Consider the following 14,483-nt stretch of genomic DNA (forward strand, 5'->3'; position numbering starts at 1 on the left):
AGAGGGGAAAGACAAGCAAAAGTGGCTAAATCCTGATAATTGTTCCATTTGAGTGATGTGAATGAAGGGGCAATGTACCATCTATTCTACTCTTGTGATTGAGATATTTCATAACATATTCTTGGAAATTGAGTATAGCAGCTTGAAAGCTTTGCTTCTGTCCTTTTTGCCTCCTGCCTTACTAGGCCTTATCTCTAGCGCCAGATGACTGTTCACTCCCACAAAGCTCCGCCCCTATATAATTTGCTTTAAGTCTAAGGCAGCCAAGAACGAATCAATTTAAAAAAAAAAAAAAAGTGGGGGGAGGGCACTGGGCAGTGTTTCCAAAGCCCTCTGAAGCTCACTAGCCACTTCCTTTCTGAACTTTTAATACTTGTGGGAGACTACGGGAGAGGAAAAAAATTCTGGGGGCCTGGGATATGTAGACCCCAGGGCCACTTGCCTCTGGAATCAGAGTTCATAATGGCAAATTTCAGTTTTACTCCATATTTAGAGGAAATGAGACGATTTCTCCAAATTTTAAGATGATTTGCCCCCAACAGAACAAATGAAGAGCAGGGAGGGGCCTCTGGTGGCTGAAATTCACCAGCTGTGTATAAGGCGAGCAAATCTGCACTGGGATGAAGCCTGCACCTCTGGGGCTTATCTCTGCCCCTCCACTCCCAGCAGCCCCTGGCCGGGCCCCACTGGCATTAGGCTCCCAGAGCCCAAGATGAGGGTCAGGGAGACTGAAGAGGCCAAGAAACCTGAACATCCTGCCTCAGAGGCTAAGTCCTTAGGCGGCAGGCACTCCATCCATCATCTAGTGTTAAGCTGCCTGCCCTGCATTGCTGCCCCAAGCACACCATTTCCAGCCCTAGGTGCTCCCCTGCTTTCCCCAGCACACAGCCTCACACACATAGGTCACCAAGCACTGGTGGCTTGGGTACCACTAGGAGATTAGGATCCTAGTTTGTCTTCTCCCATACTCCTCTCCATATTATAATTTGGAATACGGCATTCTAACCTAAAACTTAAACTTATAAATCATTAAACTTAATATGTATGAATTGACTTGTGTCCCCCAAAAAGATATGTTGGAGTCCTAACCCCCAGTTCCTACGAACATGACCATATTTGGAAATACGGTCTTTGCAATGTAATCAAGATGTCATTCTGGAGTAGGGTGGGCCCTGATCCAATGACTGGTGCCCTTAAAAATAGATGCAAATTTGGACAGAGAGACACACGGGGGAGAAACCATTGTGAAGACAGAGACAGAGATTGGATTGATGAACACCAAGAACTGCCAGCCACCATGGGATTAACTGGAAGAGACAAGGAACCGTCTTCCCCTAGGGCCTTCAGAGAGTATGGCCCTGCAGACATCTTGATTTCAGACTTGTAGGCTCCGAACTGAGAGAATAAATTTGTTAGAAGCCACCCGATTTGTGGTGGTTTGCTGTGGCAGCCCTAGGAAACTAATGTAATGCACCAGAAACATATGCTCAATTAACCCTTGCCACCACCCTGGGAGGTAGGAAATATTACTATCTCCATCCCCTGGGGACAACTTCAAATGTGTCTAAGTAGGTGGAGAGCCAGCCTTTTAACCTGGGCCGCCTGAATCACAGCCCATGTTCTTAACCAGGAGATCAAACTTCCCCCTTCTGCTGTTTGGATAAAACAACAGCCCCTTCCTAAGCTTAAAAGTTGATAGAACCCACTAGAATGGCTACAATAAATAAAACAGACAATAACAAGTGTTGAGGAGGGTGTGCAGAAATCAGAACCCTCATAAACTTCTGGTGGTGATGTTAAATGGTGCTGCCACTTTGGAAACAGTCTGGTAGTTTCTCAAATGGTTAAACATAGTTACCACATGATCCAGTAATTGCACTCCTAGGCATGTACACAAGGGAAATGAAAATGTATGTCCACACAAATGATTCATACGTGAATGTTCATAGTGACAATATTCGTAAGTGCCAAAAAGTGCTAACAATTCACACATTCATCAACTGGTGAATGGATAAATAGGCACACAATAGAATATTATTTGGCCATAAAAAAAGGATAAAGTGTTGAACATGCCACATCATGGATGAACCTCCAAAACGTTATGCTAATTGAAAGAAGCCGGATACAACAGACTACATAGTGTATGACTATGTAGGAAGTGCACAGAAAAGGCAAATTTATAGACAGAAAGCAGTTCAGTGGCTGTCTGGGCTGTGCTGGGGCTGGGAACGAGGGTTAATTGTAAATAAGAGATCTTATTGGGGGCGGAGGGTGACTGTGTTCTGAAACTGATTTATGGTGATGGCTGCACCAGTCAGTAAAGTTACTAAAAAAATCACAGGATTGTCTACTTGGAATGGATGAATTGTATGATATATAAAATAAAGCTATTTTTAAAAATTTTAGGTTTGAGGACCTATACAGATCAAGAGTCAGCCACCTTAGACTATTTTGTTATTTTAGAGCGGAGTCGTGGCACTTGAGGTTTTTCAATGATAAAGTGCTTCACTTTATTTATCCAACTTTAGCTGCAGAAAAAAGCCAGAGTAACCTGGAGTTGAAACAGTGCAGGAGCCAAGATCAAACAATATTATTTGGACACTTAGGGGCTAGGAAGCCACTGCTCCCCTTCTCCGGAGCCTCTGAGAAGTCAATGAGGAACCAATGAAGTCGTGACATCTGTTCTTCATCACCTCAGAGGCAGTCTTCAGCCTGGTGACAGTGACTCCTCTCTCAGCAGATCCAGCCTCGCTGCTGGAACTCCTCCGCCACTGCAGGCGGCCCACAGCATCCCTGGCGCTGCACTGCCCAAGAGCAGATCCAAAGAGGCACTGTGGTGTAGTGGGTGGCTGAGCAGAGACACCGGACAGAGCACTCTCTGGAAATGCCTTTTCAAGTAGCCTTGCAGGGTATGCAAACCCTTCTCCTAACTCCCCAATATGATGTCCATGTCAGTGACTCCTCTTCTGGGAGGTCTGGAAGGCTTGAGTCGGACCCACCTATTCTCTTCTTGAGCTGGGTAACTGAAGGTGACGTGTTTGCCTGCCTCTCCAGATAGGACTTTGTCCGACTCCAGGGTAGTGAGTTGAAGAGGTCCTTGGCAGAAAACAGGCAGGGCGACAGATCCCATCTCTGCCTGGTCCTGGCTCGGTCAGGACTGCAAGCCCATCTTGGCCATCATCTCTTCGTAGACTGTCCACGCCATGGCTGCCATCAGAGTTCTGCGGAGGGCCCGGGGGACACCGCCTTGGAAGAAGCCACGCAGCCCATAATCCTAGGAGGAAAATGGAGGCCAAAACTCTGGGACTAAAGCAGCAATACACTTATATACCTGGCACGAGAGCGAGGATCTCTCTCTGCATTACCCCATTGTTAAGTCTTACTTTTTAGGCTTTTATAAATAATGTTAAAACTATGAATACTGGGTCCAAGGAGGCAATAAACTAAAAAAAAAATTTTTTGGAGTAGTTGCTAAGCTTTATCTTTTTTTAGGCTTGCTCCATCCAGGGGAATTTATTTCTTAGCTGAAAATCTTACCATTTTCACACATACTGAAGACTCTATTTTCAAACTTCATGATTTTAGGTATAAAGAATAAGAAAGCAGGCAACCTAAGCAGTGTGACGAATATGATCCGATTCACAAATACTTGTTTGTATCTAGGATAAGGCAGATACTTGCTGCAGATGCTTACATGTTTCCTGTGCTACATACAAAAATTGAGTAGTACAGAAACATCTAAAGATCTAGGTAACAAATTTACTTTCAAAAAGAATATCTGATAACAGTACGTTTCCAAAGGGCTTACTCAGTGGCTTTTAAATAGCATTTTAGTGTACTTTACAATTACTGTACTTTTATCTTCAATACCATCTGTCCATTTGCATTAGTGCAAACTCCTGGAAACAAAACAATGTGCTTGTGATTTTTGTCTGACTACATTTTCTCCTAGATCCTTGATTAGGTTAAGGAGTCCTCCCAGATCTCCTGACTAGGTAGGTCTGGGGTAGAGCCCAACAATATGCATATTTAACAAATATCACATGTTGTCCTAATGTCAGGCTCCCTCCCTAAACAAACAAAACCAAAACAACAACAACAACAAAAAATCCCACAACCATAGATTTTTAGCAGTGGTTCTCAACCTTGGCAACACATTGGAATCACCAGGGAACTTAAAATACTGATGCCAGGGTTTCATCTCCCCCAGAGATTCTAATATGATAAGCCCAGGTTATGAGCTGGGAATCGGGATTGTTTTAAAAGCTTCCCAGGTGTTTCTACCATGTAAAGGATAAGAGCTACTGCCTGAGAGAGAAAGCCTTAACCACAATATGAACCAATATTTATTCTAAAGCCTTACTTTGAAAATGAGTGTCACTGCCTGGCCAATCCACCGAAATTTCATTGGGGAGAGCTGCATGTGAGTTTTGATAACATCTGCAGGTTGAGTTACCAGTGAGGCCAGAATCCCAGCAAATATCCCACAACTGAAATTTGCAACGGGAACAAGGACTGTATCCAATTGGTCTGAAACAGGACAAAGGCAACATTCAGTTATAAATAAATCCCATATTCATCAGATAAATATCCATGCCAAGTTGCCCACTAATTCTTCCTGAAAGCCAGAAGGGTCTGGATTCAAACAAGGCTAAGAATTCAAAATCTAAACTAATCAGTGTAAGTAGGATAATGGAAAAGTTCACCTTTTTACAACCATCAGCATAATTGACTAAGGCAAGAGTCATTCACTGATGCTAAAATATATGGATGAAAGGACAGGAAGTGTTATATAGATTTATATAGATTCAAAGTATCTCCCCACAGAGATACTTAGAAATTACAAAAGAACAAACAATTGAATTTTCAGTGGAGACACTATTTTTATAGTGATAAAAAGTTAACATCACCCACAGTGCATCAAACGGATGTCATGAGCTTCCTGATATAAGGCACTGAAGACACAACCTCAGTTATGTGCTCCTCTAGCTAGAAAGATATAAATGAATCTAGTTGAAAGGAAACATCAGGGAAACCCACACTGAGGTTATATAACTGGCTTATACTCTTGAAAATAAAAATTGCTACAAAATACATTATTGGGAAAATTGGAGAAATCAAGACTATAGATGAAAGAACTATCGATGGTTATACAAGAATGCATTTGTTCTTAGGAAGTACACACTGATGTATTTAAGGGTAAAGAGGCAGCATGTCTGCAACTTATTCTTAAATGGTTTGAGGAAAACAATTATACACATAGAAAGAGAATAATGAGCTATGGAGTTATAGGTACTATTCTTGTGGCTTTTTTGGTAAGCATAAAATGATTTCTAAATACCAAATTAAAAAAAATTTTTAGGATGGATGAAGAAGTTAAAAATGTATATCCAAGCCCCCTTATTGCCTTAACTTTCTCCTGTAAGGTAAGGCTGTGACCTGTAGTGTCACACCTCCTGGCGCCTGGGGAGAAGCAGCAAATCTCCCAAAGCACTCCAACTGACACCACTGTCATGGGGGTGGCATTCTGGCTTTCCCAATTAAACGACTTTGGTTGCAATTCCTTGCTCACATTATCCATAGACACCTTACTGAATGCAGGTTCACTTTATAGGATGTGTTTCTATCAGTGCCTGGCTCTGCTTGGGTGGATGTTTACTGCCTGTCGATTTTGCCCATGTCTTGACAACACGAGCTTACTGGAAGCGTGGGCCTGCCAAAATGCTAGGGGTTTGGCATCTTTCTCTCCATCCAAAAGGAGGGCTCAAAACAATGTTAGCCAAGAGCGCAGCAAGGGACATGAAAATATTTTTCTTCTAGCTCCTAACCCATTGGATTTCCCAAACTTGTCTGATAAGAATCACAACAAGTGCTTCTTGAAAAATACAGTCTCTGAGGTCTTACCCCAAATCTTCTGATTTAGGATGCCTTGGGTAGGACCCAGATCAGGCAAATGTGGGAAGCATTGCTGCAAAACCTATGCAAAATGAGCTTTATCCTACCCCCTCCCCGACTCAAGAATTACATACTATCAGTAGTCTGCCTTAGGAAGCTATAAACTCAAAAGGGCAGGGACCATGTCTTCATGGCCGCCCTTGCATCCCAGCACCGGGTCCCATGCCTGACACAACGCAGATATAGCTCGGTTTCTAAAACTAGGATAAGAATCTGGAGCTGCTAAGAACAACGAATAGTTTCCTATCTCCGAGAAAGTGGTGAGGATGTGATCTCTCAAGGGCTATCTCTTCCCACCACACCTTCCTTTACCCGTACCATGAAGCACAATGTTTTTGGTCTGGTTGTAAAACATCAAGTAGATTCCGGAAAAGGGGGCATCACGGAGGAGTGTTGCTGTCAGGCCACTGAAGAGACCCCGGTACCCCTCGCTGTGACAGATGCTCCTCAGGGCCGCATAGATGCTCTCATAGCCGTACCGCCCGCTCTGCAAAGGAAGCACAGAACCAATGGCTGGCACAGTGGCCCTGGGTTTGCGCACTGAACGAAGCCATCCTCAGGGTGCATTACCGGAGCCCTGGCGGCTCTGGTTTGCATGTGCTTGGCCTGACTACACAGATGAGTTCTCCGACCACATCAACCCTGTGTTAGGTTATAAATCGGGAGGTGGCATCAGTGGCCACTTGACTCAAGAGCCCGGTGTCTCTGGTTGCCCACTCACCTCGTACCGTGTCTTGATCACAGTGATGGGTGACATGCAGACCCCCGCGACAGAGCGGGAGCCCACCCCCAGTATGACTGACTCCAGGGCGGTGGGGGGATGGCCTCGCAGGAAGTACTGCTTCAAAGAGTAGAGAGTGCCAAAGTAGATTCCAATGCCAGGGACGCACCTCACGATGGACTGCAGAACAAGTGGAGGGAGGAACGGAATCAAACACCAACATGTAAGATCCTGTCTGAGCTGGATTTCCCCAAAGAAGACCCAGGATTCGCATGCAAGGAGTCGATTTAAGGTGTGGAGGGAACACCAATGGGAGAGTAGGGAAATGAGATGGGAGAGAAGGCAGTCAACAAAGAGTGTGTCGTCTCATCAGTTATTGCCATGGGCAACGGAATCCCTCTGGGAAACTCTGGGAATCAGTGTCCTAGGTTACCCTGCCACCTGAGGAGGGAAGGGAAGTTTTAAACATCAGCTCTCATCTTTCATTGGTTAAGGGCTGCTGCGGGGTTGGGGTGAGTGTGAATTCCCTGCCATTTCCAGCAAAGTGAGTTCCAAAGGCCAGAAAAAGCTGTCTAGGCAAAGAAATGAAGGTGTGGAGGCACTGGAGGGGTGAGGGCAAGGTCTGTTGACAGGTGGGGCGCCAGCTGCCTCTGCTCTAGGACTTCATGCTGCACTAAGAAGTCGGGCCCAGGACGCACAGGTGTGCTATTCCCAGGGCCCTCAAATGGAAGCCAGCGACAGTGAGAGGGATGGGCAGGAAGACCAGAAAGGCCCTCCCACCACCTCCAACCTCACGTACCCTTAAAAGAGAGGAGGTGTGAGGTGGATGAGAGACGGCTAGTTATTAAAGGAGGGGGTGCAAGACAAGACCCAAAAGGCAGCTTACGGGGGACATCCCTTTCCAGAGGCCAAAAAGACTCTCCGTGCGAACCACATTCAAGAGCAGAGCCAACATCCCAACACGTCTGGATCTGAAGGCAGACAAAACGGAGGCAAGGAAGGAGAAATCGCTTAGACCACATCCCTGTGAAAGAACTCCCCACTCACAGACTTCTCTGTATGGACTCTTTTCTAGAACACTTAAGAATCTCTAAAAGGCACCCTGGAGTTACTCTGAGTTCCTATGCGTTCATGGTGTGGCAGGTGCATGATTCTTTGTCCATTCACACTGCAAGCAATGGGATAACTTCTCATTTTACATACACTCTGTGCACTTCCCACAGGGCTGAGCCCAATAGGGGGCACATAAGATACACTCAATACCTATCTTATTTCCAGAAAACCACCCACTACTTGTGCCAGGCAGCACAGTTATGACATTACAGGCTGGCACAGTAAAATGCAAACGTCACCAAGGCAGATCCCAGGAAGCTACTCAGGGAAGGACCCCGCTTAATTAAGAGTATATATAAAACACATGAAAGCTCGGCCTGGCCTGTGTTTCTCTTTGCTCATCCAACAGAATGGAAGTTGACTGAACACAGTAAAGATGCGCCAGTGTCTGAGAGAAGTTGTTGAAACCAGGTCCTCAGTGAAAAGGGGGGGAGGGAGCAGGGGAACGGGGCAGCAGGCCTTACCCATGGGCTGAGGGCTGGAGGGTCTGCAGGCGCGTTTTGAGGAGATCCAGGGGTTGGAAAAGGAGGGTAGAGCAGGTCCCACTGATGGAGCCACACAGGAAAGCTTTGATCACGGGCTGCAACTGCAGGGCAAGAGAACAGTGTGCCAGCAGCTTTGTCCCAGCCTTCGTCACACCTGGACCAGTCAGTTCTCTGTAAGGATCTCTTAGAAACTCACCTGGTGGCACCCTGTATTAGCGTCAGACTTCACAGAAGGGAAAAGCATAGCCAGGAACGAACAGTGTTGGAATGTTATTGAGAACACAGTATACTCCAAGAGGTAGCTCTCTGGTCTTACTGATAACAACTTTAGTAATTACTGATAATTAAAAACTTATGGATAACTTTGCTCCTACTGAGCAACACGGTGATTTCCATCTGTGAATTATGCCACTGACCACACCTCCCTACTTGTCTTGACAGTAAGTTATAGGCCAACTCCTTCTCGTCACAAAAGCAAAACTCAGTTGAACAGTGTTTTAACTCTGAACTGCTGGTTTCAGGTTCCTTAGGTTGTAGGGCCTGCAGGCTATTTACAGGAGTAAGACAAAGGAAGTGAAACCATAAGTGAGCAGGTACAATGTGAAATGTCTGTGCCACTTCCTGTAAAACCCATGCATTTCTGTAATGTAAAACTTTCCCCGTCATATACCCATTTGTCTCACCGGGACCTAAACAGATCGCAGGGGCGCCACAAGGCCAGCAGCCACTCCTGGGTTTGCTGGCTGTCCTCTAAGCCAGGAGAGTCACACACACTGTCTAATTGAGAGGTGGCATCCAGGAGGGCAGGACTGCCTCGCAGACTGACTGTGTTTCCCCCAAGCGCACTCCAGAGGCCCCACAGCGCGACGCAATCAAATGGTTGTGAAAACACACTTTTAAAAATCCAAGCAGGAAACAAATGTCCTCTTTTCCAAAGGAGACACTTGGCAAACTCCATCCAAAGATCGTCTCTCTTTTCATTAAATGGCATTTGCACTATTACTTTTTAATAAATGGCATACTATAGTCCTAAAATGCTATTAAGATGAAGTTGCCTGTTATACGTCAAAAAAACTACCTACCCGGAACCAAAATGTTTGTAATCTGTGGTATTTGTTTCACAGAGAAGAGAGATTATTCCACGTTTCACCAAAAGAGCAAGTCTCAATTTATAACTGGAATTCCTTAAAAGGACTTAATAAGTTCAGATAATAAATACTGGAGCTTATAAGCACGTTCAAATAGCCTTCCAAGCAGCAAAGGTAAGACCACTAGTACAACCAAGCCAGATGGGAACAGCTTCATCAGATGTGTGTCCTGCTCCTTTTGCTAACCCATATTCCCACAAATTTTGTTTCTCAGCCTCATCTGAACCTTTGTGGCATCAGTGAGCCTCTCTTCCCTGCATACTCAGCCTCTTACTTCCACTGACATCTTCTCCTTTGTCTGGAACAAGCTCGAAAGCCCCCCATATTTCCAGCCTGATGCCACATCATCTCCACTCCCTCTTCACTAGTCACCCTTCAGGTTTCCCAGTCTGCCATCCAGGTAAAGCCCCTCCACTAAAGCTGCCTCACCAAGGACCTGCCATATCCCAGGACCCCTTTCCCATCTGTGGCCTTCTCTTACTTGGCCTCTCTGGTGCATTTGAAACAGCTGATCACCGCTCCTCTCTTTGTGGTTTCTGGCTGCCCTTCTAAGCCTCCTTTCCCCAGCCACAGATGTTGCTGTTTCTCTTATCTCCCCGTAGCTGCGGCACGGGGGCACCCTCATCTCCACACCACACCATGCTCGACGCACACATGCCGGCAACGCCCACACCTCCAGCCCACTTCAGCCTCTCTCCCGAGTCCACTGTCCCCATGCTCCCCCCACGTCCCTTCGAATGGCCTGTAGGCATCTCAAACTCAACATCCCCTAATGGAAACTCTGTCCACGGTTCTCCACATGCTTGCCTCTCCTTCATGTCCCAGCAGGACATTTGGGAGACAAATAAGACTCCTTGGTCTACCTACTGTTTCATGACCAACTCCTACTGATGACCCCTCATTCCTCCCAGAGCCTGCCCCCCACTGATCCATCCTAGTGATCTCCTTGGGGGTCTCCAGCCTCAGCAGTGCCAACCCCCGCTACCAGAGCAGCCTGGGGTGAGGCATCCATATACAGCACCTCGAAATCTCACAATACTCGTAAGAGCTAGATGTTCAAACCCATTTTCCAGATGAAACTGGAGCTCACAGGGATGACAACGTATCCTAAGTCACAGGGTTTGAAGCCATTGGCTAAGACTCAAAGTTCATGCTTTCTTCACCATTCCTCCCCGTCTAAGTGACAGTCCAGGGCACTTCCCAGGCAGCTCAGCAGGGTTCTGCTGTTGGCTGTTGACCACCACCAGCTCCTTCTGGAAATGTGCTCTGCCTCCGGCTTCTGGGATTAACACTGTCCTGATCTTCCTCCCACTTCCCCGGCCTCTCCGCCTTCACATGCAGAGCCTCTTCTTTCCCACCCTTCTGTCCACCCCTGCAAGCTGTCTTCTGCAGACTCCCATATCCACTTAATCCGATGTCCCACAGGCACCGCGGGTTGACATTTCTAAACCTAACTCATCTTTCTTTCTCACCCCCCATGTGTCTCTCCTCCAGGGCGCTCCATCCCAGTGAACACCCTGCCATTGATCTACCCTAACCCCACACTCGCGTTCAGTGCTCCTCTTCAGTGCTTCCACGGCGCCGGAGCCCACCTGCCTTATGACTGAGGGTCAAGGACAGAGGAGGCCTGGACTGTCCTGTTCATGGTGGTTCCTCCAGCACTGACCATGGAGCCTGGTCCACAGCAGGTGCTCAACAATCAAGAATGAATGAATCAGGGACTTCCCTGGAGGCACAGTGGTTAAGAATCCGCCTGCCAATGCAGGTGACATGGGTTCGAGCCCTGGTCCAGGAAGATCCCACATGCCACGGAGCAGCTAAGTCCGTGCGCCACAACTACTGAAGCCCGCGGGCGTAGAGCCCCTGCTCTGCAACAAGAGAAGCCACCGCAGTGAGAAGCCCGCTCATTACAACGAAGAGTAGCCCCTGCTCGCCGCAATTAGAGAAAGCCCTAGCACAGCAACGAAGACCCAACGCAGCCAAAAATAAATTAAAAAAAAAAAAAGAATGAACGAATCACTTCATCTAACAGGAAATCTGCACAGGGCTCTCCCTTGAGCACAATTCCACAGGATAAAGCTTAGAGGGCCCTGCAGGCCACATCCCTGGACAGGGGACTCTCCCCTGGCTCCCCCCAGCCCTTTGCTCCAGTAAGGCTGTAGGAATGGCCGGCAGTTACAGCTTCTAAGCAGTTCTCTTTGGAGCTGCCTCTCTGAGGCTCTCACAGGTTGTGTATGGAACTACTGTATACTGCTCCCCAAAGCCCAACACACTGTCCTCCATTGCAGGAACTATTTTCTTAATGTTTTTATTTTTACAGCACACTGCTTGAACATTTTATTGGCTAAAAAAATATTTGTGGATACATGCATAGAGCCCATAACTTTTTTAACTTTGTAATTTTCCAGGTCCATTAGCATAGAACAGATGCAAAATATAAAACAGCAGTATAGGTTAACCTCTGATAGTTAAAAACAAAACAAAACAGGTAACATAATTGTTTTAAAAAAATAGAATTTACACTTTTCATTTTTAAGATATTGTCAATGGTGGATGGCATACCCTTTAAGGCATGCTTGACTTTTTTTTTCCTAAACAGCCCAAATTTATTCAAGGTAAATAAAACGAGTAATACAGCTGGCTTTTTTGTTTATTTGTTTTTTGAGGGGGGGTAGGGCAAAAACAACCAAACAATGATACATAGATACATAAAGGCAATAAGCAGCACTTGAATAGTTAGCAAACGGTTCCACAAGCAACTCCTACTCCCCTTTAAAAAAACTATATCCTAAATCCAATTGAGATCTCCAGGCCAGAGCTGGAGGACCCAAAAAGAAATATGTAAGCACATGTTATAAGATGTAAACGGTCCCCGCCTCCACCTTTGTTAAAGATAAAAAACAAAACAAAACAAAAACCCCACACCCCTGCCCTGCCCCCGTTGCAGGTGGGCCGCGTCCTTGACCGCAGGGAGAAAAGTAGCCGCGGCCAACTGTCCCTCCCGGCCTACAGCGAAGCCGCATCCCCGTCTCCACCCACCGCTAGCAGCAACTCAGCCAGACCTTCCTCGCCGGCCCAGCCCAGCCTCCGCCTCCACCAATGGCAGCCCCGCGGCGCGAACATGGCAGCCAATCCAGGCGCGGGAGAGGCGTGGCCTCGTGGCGAGGGCAAACCGCACCGGTTCCCGGGAGGGTCCACCTGGTCCAGCCCGCGGGCGCTGTGCAGCCCTGACCCACCTCGCTCGAGCAACGATCGCTCCTCAGGCTTAGCGTTATTGCCGGGCTTTGCAACGGTCCAAATATCTACCCAGGTGTCCTCCCACCTGTCATTCTAGGCATCTAACTCAAAGCAACGTCCCGTAGCGCTCGCACCTCGCTCTGGACCACGCGGGCACATTCCCCCCCGACACCGGCCAAGGCCCCGGCAATTCCGCCTACCTCTACCCAGATTACCAATACAGGAGCGAGACCTTTGCTTGCCTGTCCCAAGGATTGGACTGCAACTTCTCTCCTTCCTCCCCTCTTTTAATCCCTTAGTCAAACTCCATCTCTGCCGCCACGTCCCCAACCGGTTATGCGCGCATCCCGGAGGCTGAAAAGGTTCCCTGAGGGCCGCTGACCCTCGGCAACCTTCCGAATTTCCCTCCCCGAGCCGGCAATGCCGGAACCCCTGCCTTCCCTTCCCCTCAGGTTACCATAAGCGTTTCCACCCTGTCTCCGACATCTTGAGGCTGCAGCAGCGCCGGGCGTGACTTCTGAATCATTGGAAGGGAGGCCTGCGACTGCACTGGGCCCGGGGTGCCGTCGGTGGGAGCTCAGGCCCGGCCCTGACGATTCTAGAGAAGACGACGCGATGGCGGTAGCCGGGCGACGCGTTCTACCGTGGGGCTTCTCTGCGGTCTGCGCTGGTCGAGGGTCGGCACCTGCGCGCCCACCGCACATGAGTGGCTCCAGGCGCCGCTCTTCACTAGCTCAGCAGACTGCGAGGCTCTGCTGCCCTGCCCATCCTGTCCCGTTGCCGTCTTCAGGACTTGAGAGTATTAGACAGGGTTCATCCGGGACTGGAGAAAGCCGGAGGAACTAGATATAACGCCGGAATTTAGCTTCCGGGGTTGGACGCGGGTCGCGCTTAGCGAGGGTGTGCTCCTTAGTGCCACCTCGTGGAGACCTCCGGAACTGCAGGATCGGGGCTTCCCTGCGCCCGGAGCTGCATCGGGCGTCTGCAGGGTGGTATGCTTCTCGGCGCCACGTCTGAAGGTAGTTACAGTCCAGACTCGCTCTGCCCAATGCGGTAGCCAGTAGCCAACTGTGGCTATCGAGCACGTGAAGTGTGGCTAGTGTGACTGAAGACCAGAATTTTAAACTTGATTTAATTGTAATTAATTTGTATTAAAACCCGAAGCAGTGTGGAATATTTTTCCATTAAACACAACTTTATTGTCTTGGCAGATCCACATTTCCCTTTAAACGCTGAAAATTTCGTGCCAGAAATGTGCTGTAAGTTATCCACACGCTGGATTTCTAAGACGTGACAATAAAATAATCTCATGAATAATTTTTACATTATTACATGTTGAAATGATATTTTGGGTGTATTGAATTAGGTGAAATAATTATTAAAATTAATTTTATCTCTTTGCTTTTTTTCATATGACTACTAGAACACAAGATTACACTTGTTATCCTGTGATAAAGCATAATGGAAAAGAATATGAAAAAGAACATATGTATGTAAAACTGAGTCACTTTGCTGTACAGCAGAAATTAACACAACATTGTAAATCAACTATACTTCAATAAAATTTTTAAAAATTGCACCTGTGGCTCGAACTACTTTTCTACTGGACAACACTGGCCTCCCAGAGAGGTGAATGGGTGTGTTATGATGGCCTCTATCCTACAACTTATAGAAGCTCCTCTCCATGAGAGCATCCCTCCAACCCCAAACACGCAGCCTTAAGAGTCTCCCAGGGTAGGCAGTGCCCTCAGCAGTGTGGAAAGTCACCCCCTGTGCCCAGTCACAAGGATGGGCACAAACAGGAGGAAAAAAGAATTCTAATGG

The 14,483-nt window shown here is 47.3% G+C and overlaps 1 protein-coding gene across 3 annotated transcripts; it reads right to left on the bottom strand.

Moving 5' to 3' along the window:
* Positions 1-2,485: 2,485 nt before the first annotated feature.
* Positions 2,486-13,501, bottom strand: SLC25A38 (solute carrier family 25 member 38). Of its 3 annotated transcripts, XM_004321275.4 has the most exons (7): positions 13,117-13,324; positions 8,254-8,375; positions 7,563-7,647; positions 6,677-6,856; positions 6,274-6,442; positions 4,364-4,530; positions 3,003-3,274 (listed from the first exon to the last, which is right to left on the bottom strand). In XM_004321275.4, the coding sequence occupies exons 1-7, from the start codon at positions 13,183-13,185 to the stop codon at positions 3,152-3,154; spliced, it is 915 nt and encodes a 304-aa protein (XP_004321323.1). In that variant the 5' UTR covers positions 13,186-13,324; the 3' UTR covers positions 3,003-3,151. The 3 variants fall into 3 exon arrangements, with proteins under 3 accessions (XP_033720583.1, XP_004321323.1, XP_019802483.1); XM_033864692.2 differs by lacking the exon at positions 4,364-4,530 and having other exon boundaries at positions 2,486-3,274; XM_019946924.3 differs by lacking the exon at positions 7,563-7,647 and having other exon boundaries at positions 13,117-13,501.
* Positions 13,502-14,483: the final 982 nt, after the last annotated feature.

This window comes from Tursiops truncatus, chromosome 10 (genome assembly GCF_011762595.2).
Source record: "Tursiops truncatus isolate mTurTru1 chromosome 10, mTurTru1.mat.Y, whole genome shotgun sequence".
Lineage (NCBI taxonomy): Eukaryota > Metazoa > Chordata > Mammalia > Artiodactyla > Delphinidae > Tursiops > Tursiops truncatus.

Excerpts from the sequence above, each read along its gene's own strand:
- SLC25A38 (XM_019946924.3), bottom strand. The coding sequence starts at position 13,363 with ATGTGCGGTGGGCGCGCAGGTGCCGACCCTCGACCAGCGCAGACCGCA. Across the intron at positions 6,857-8,253 it reads CTCCAGCCCTCAGCCCATGG|TCCATCGTGAGGTGCGTCCC; the intron begins GTAAGGCCTGCT and ends CTTGTTCTGCAG. Across the intron at positions 6,443-6,676 it reads TGATCAAGACACGGTACGAG|AGCGGGCGGTACGGCTATGA; the intron begins GTGAGTGGGCAA and ends CTTCCTTTGCAG.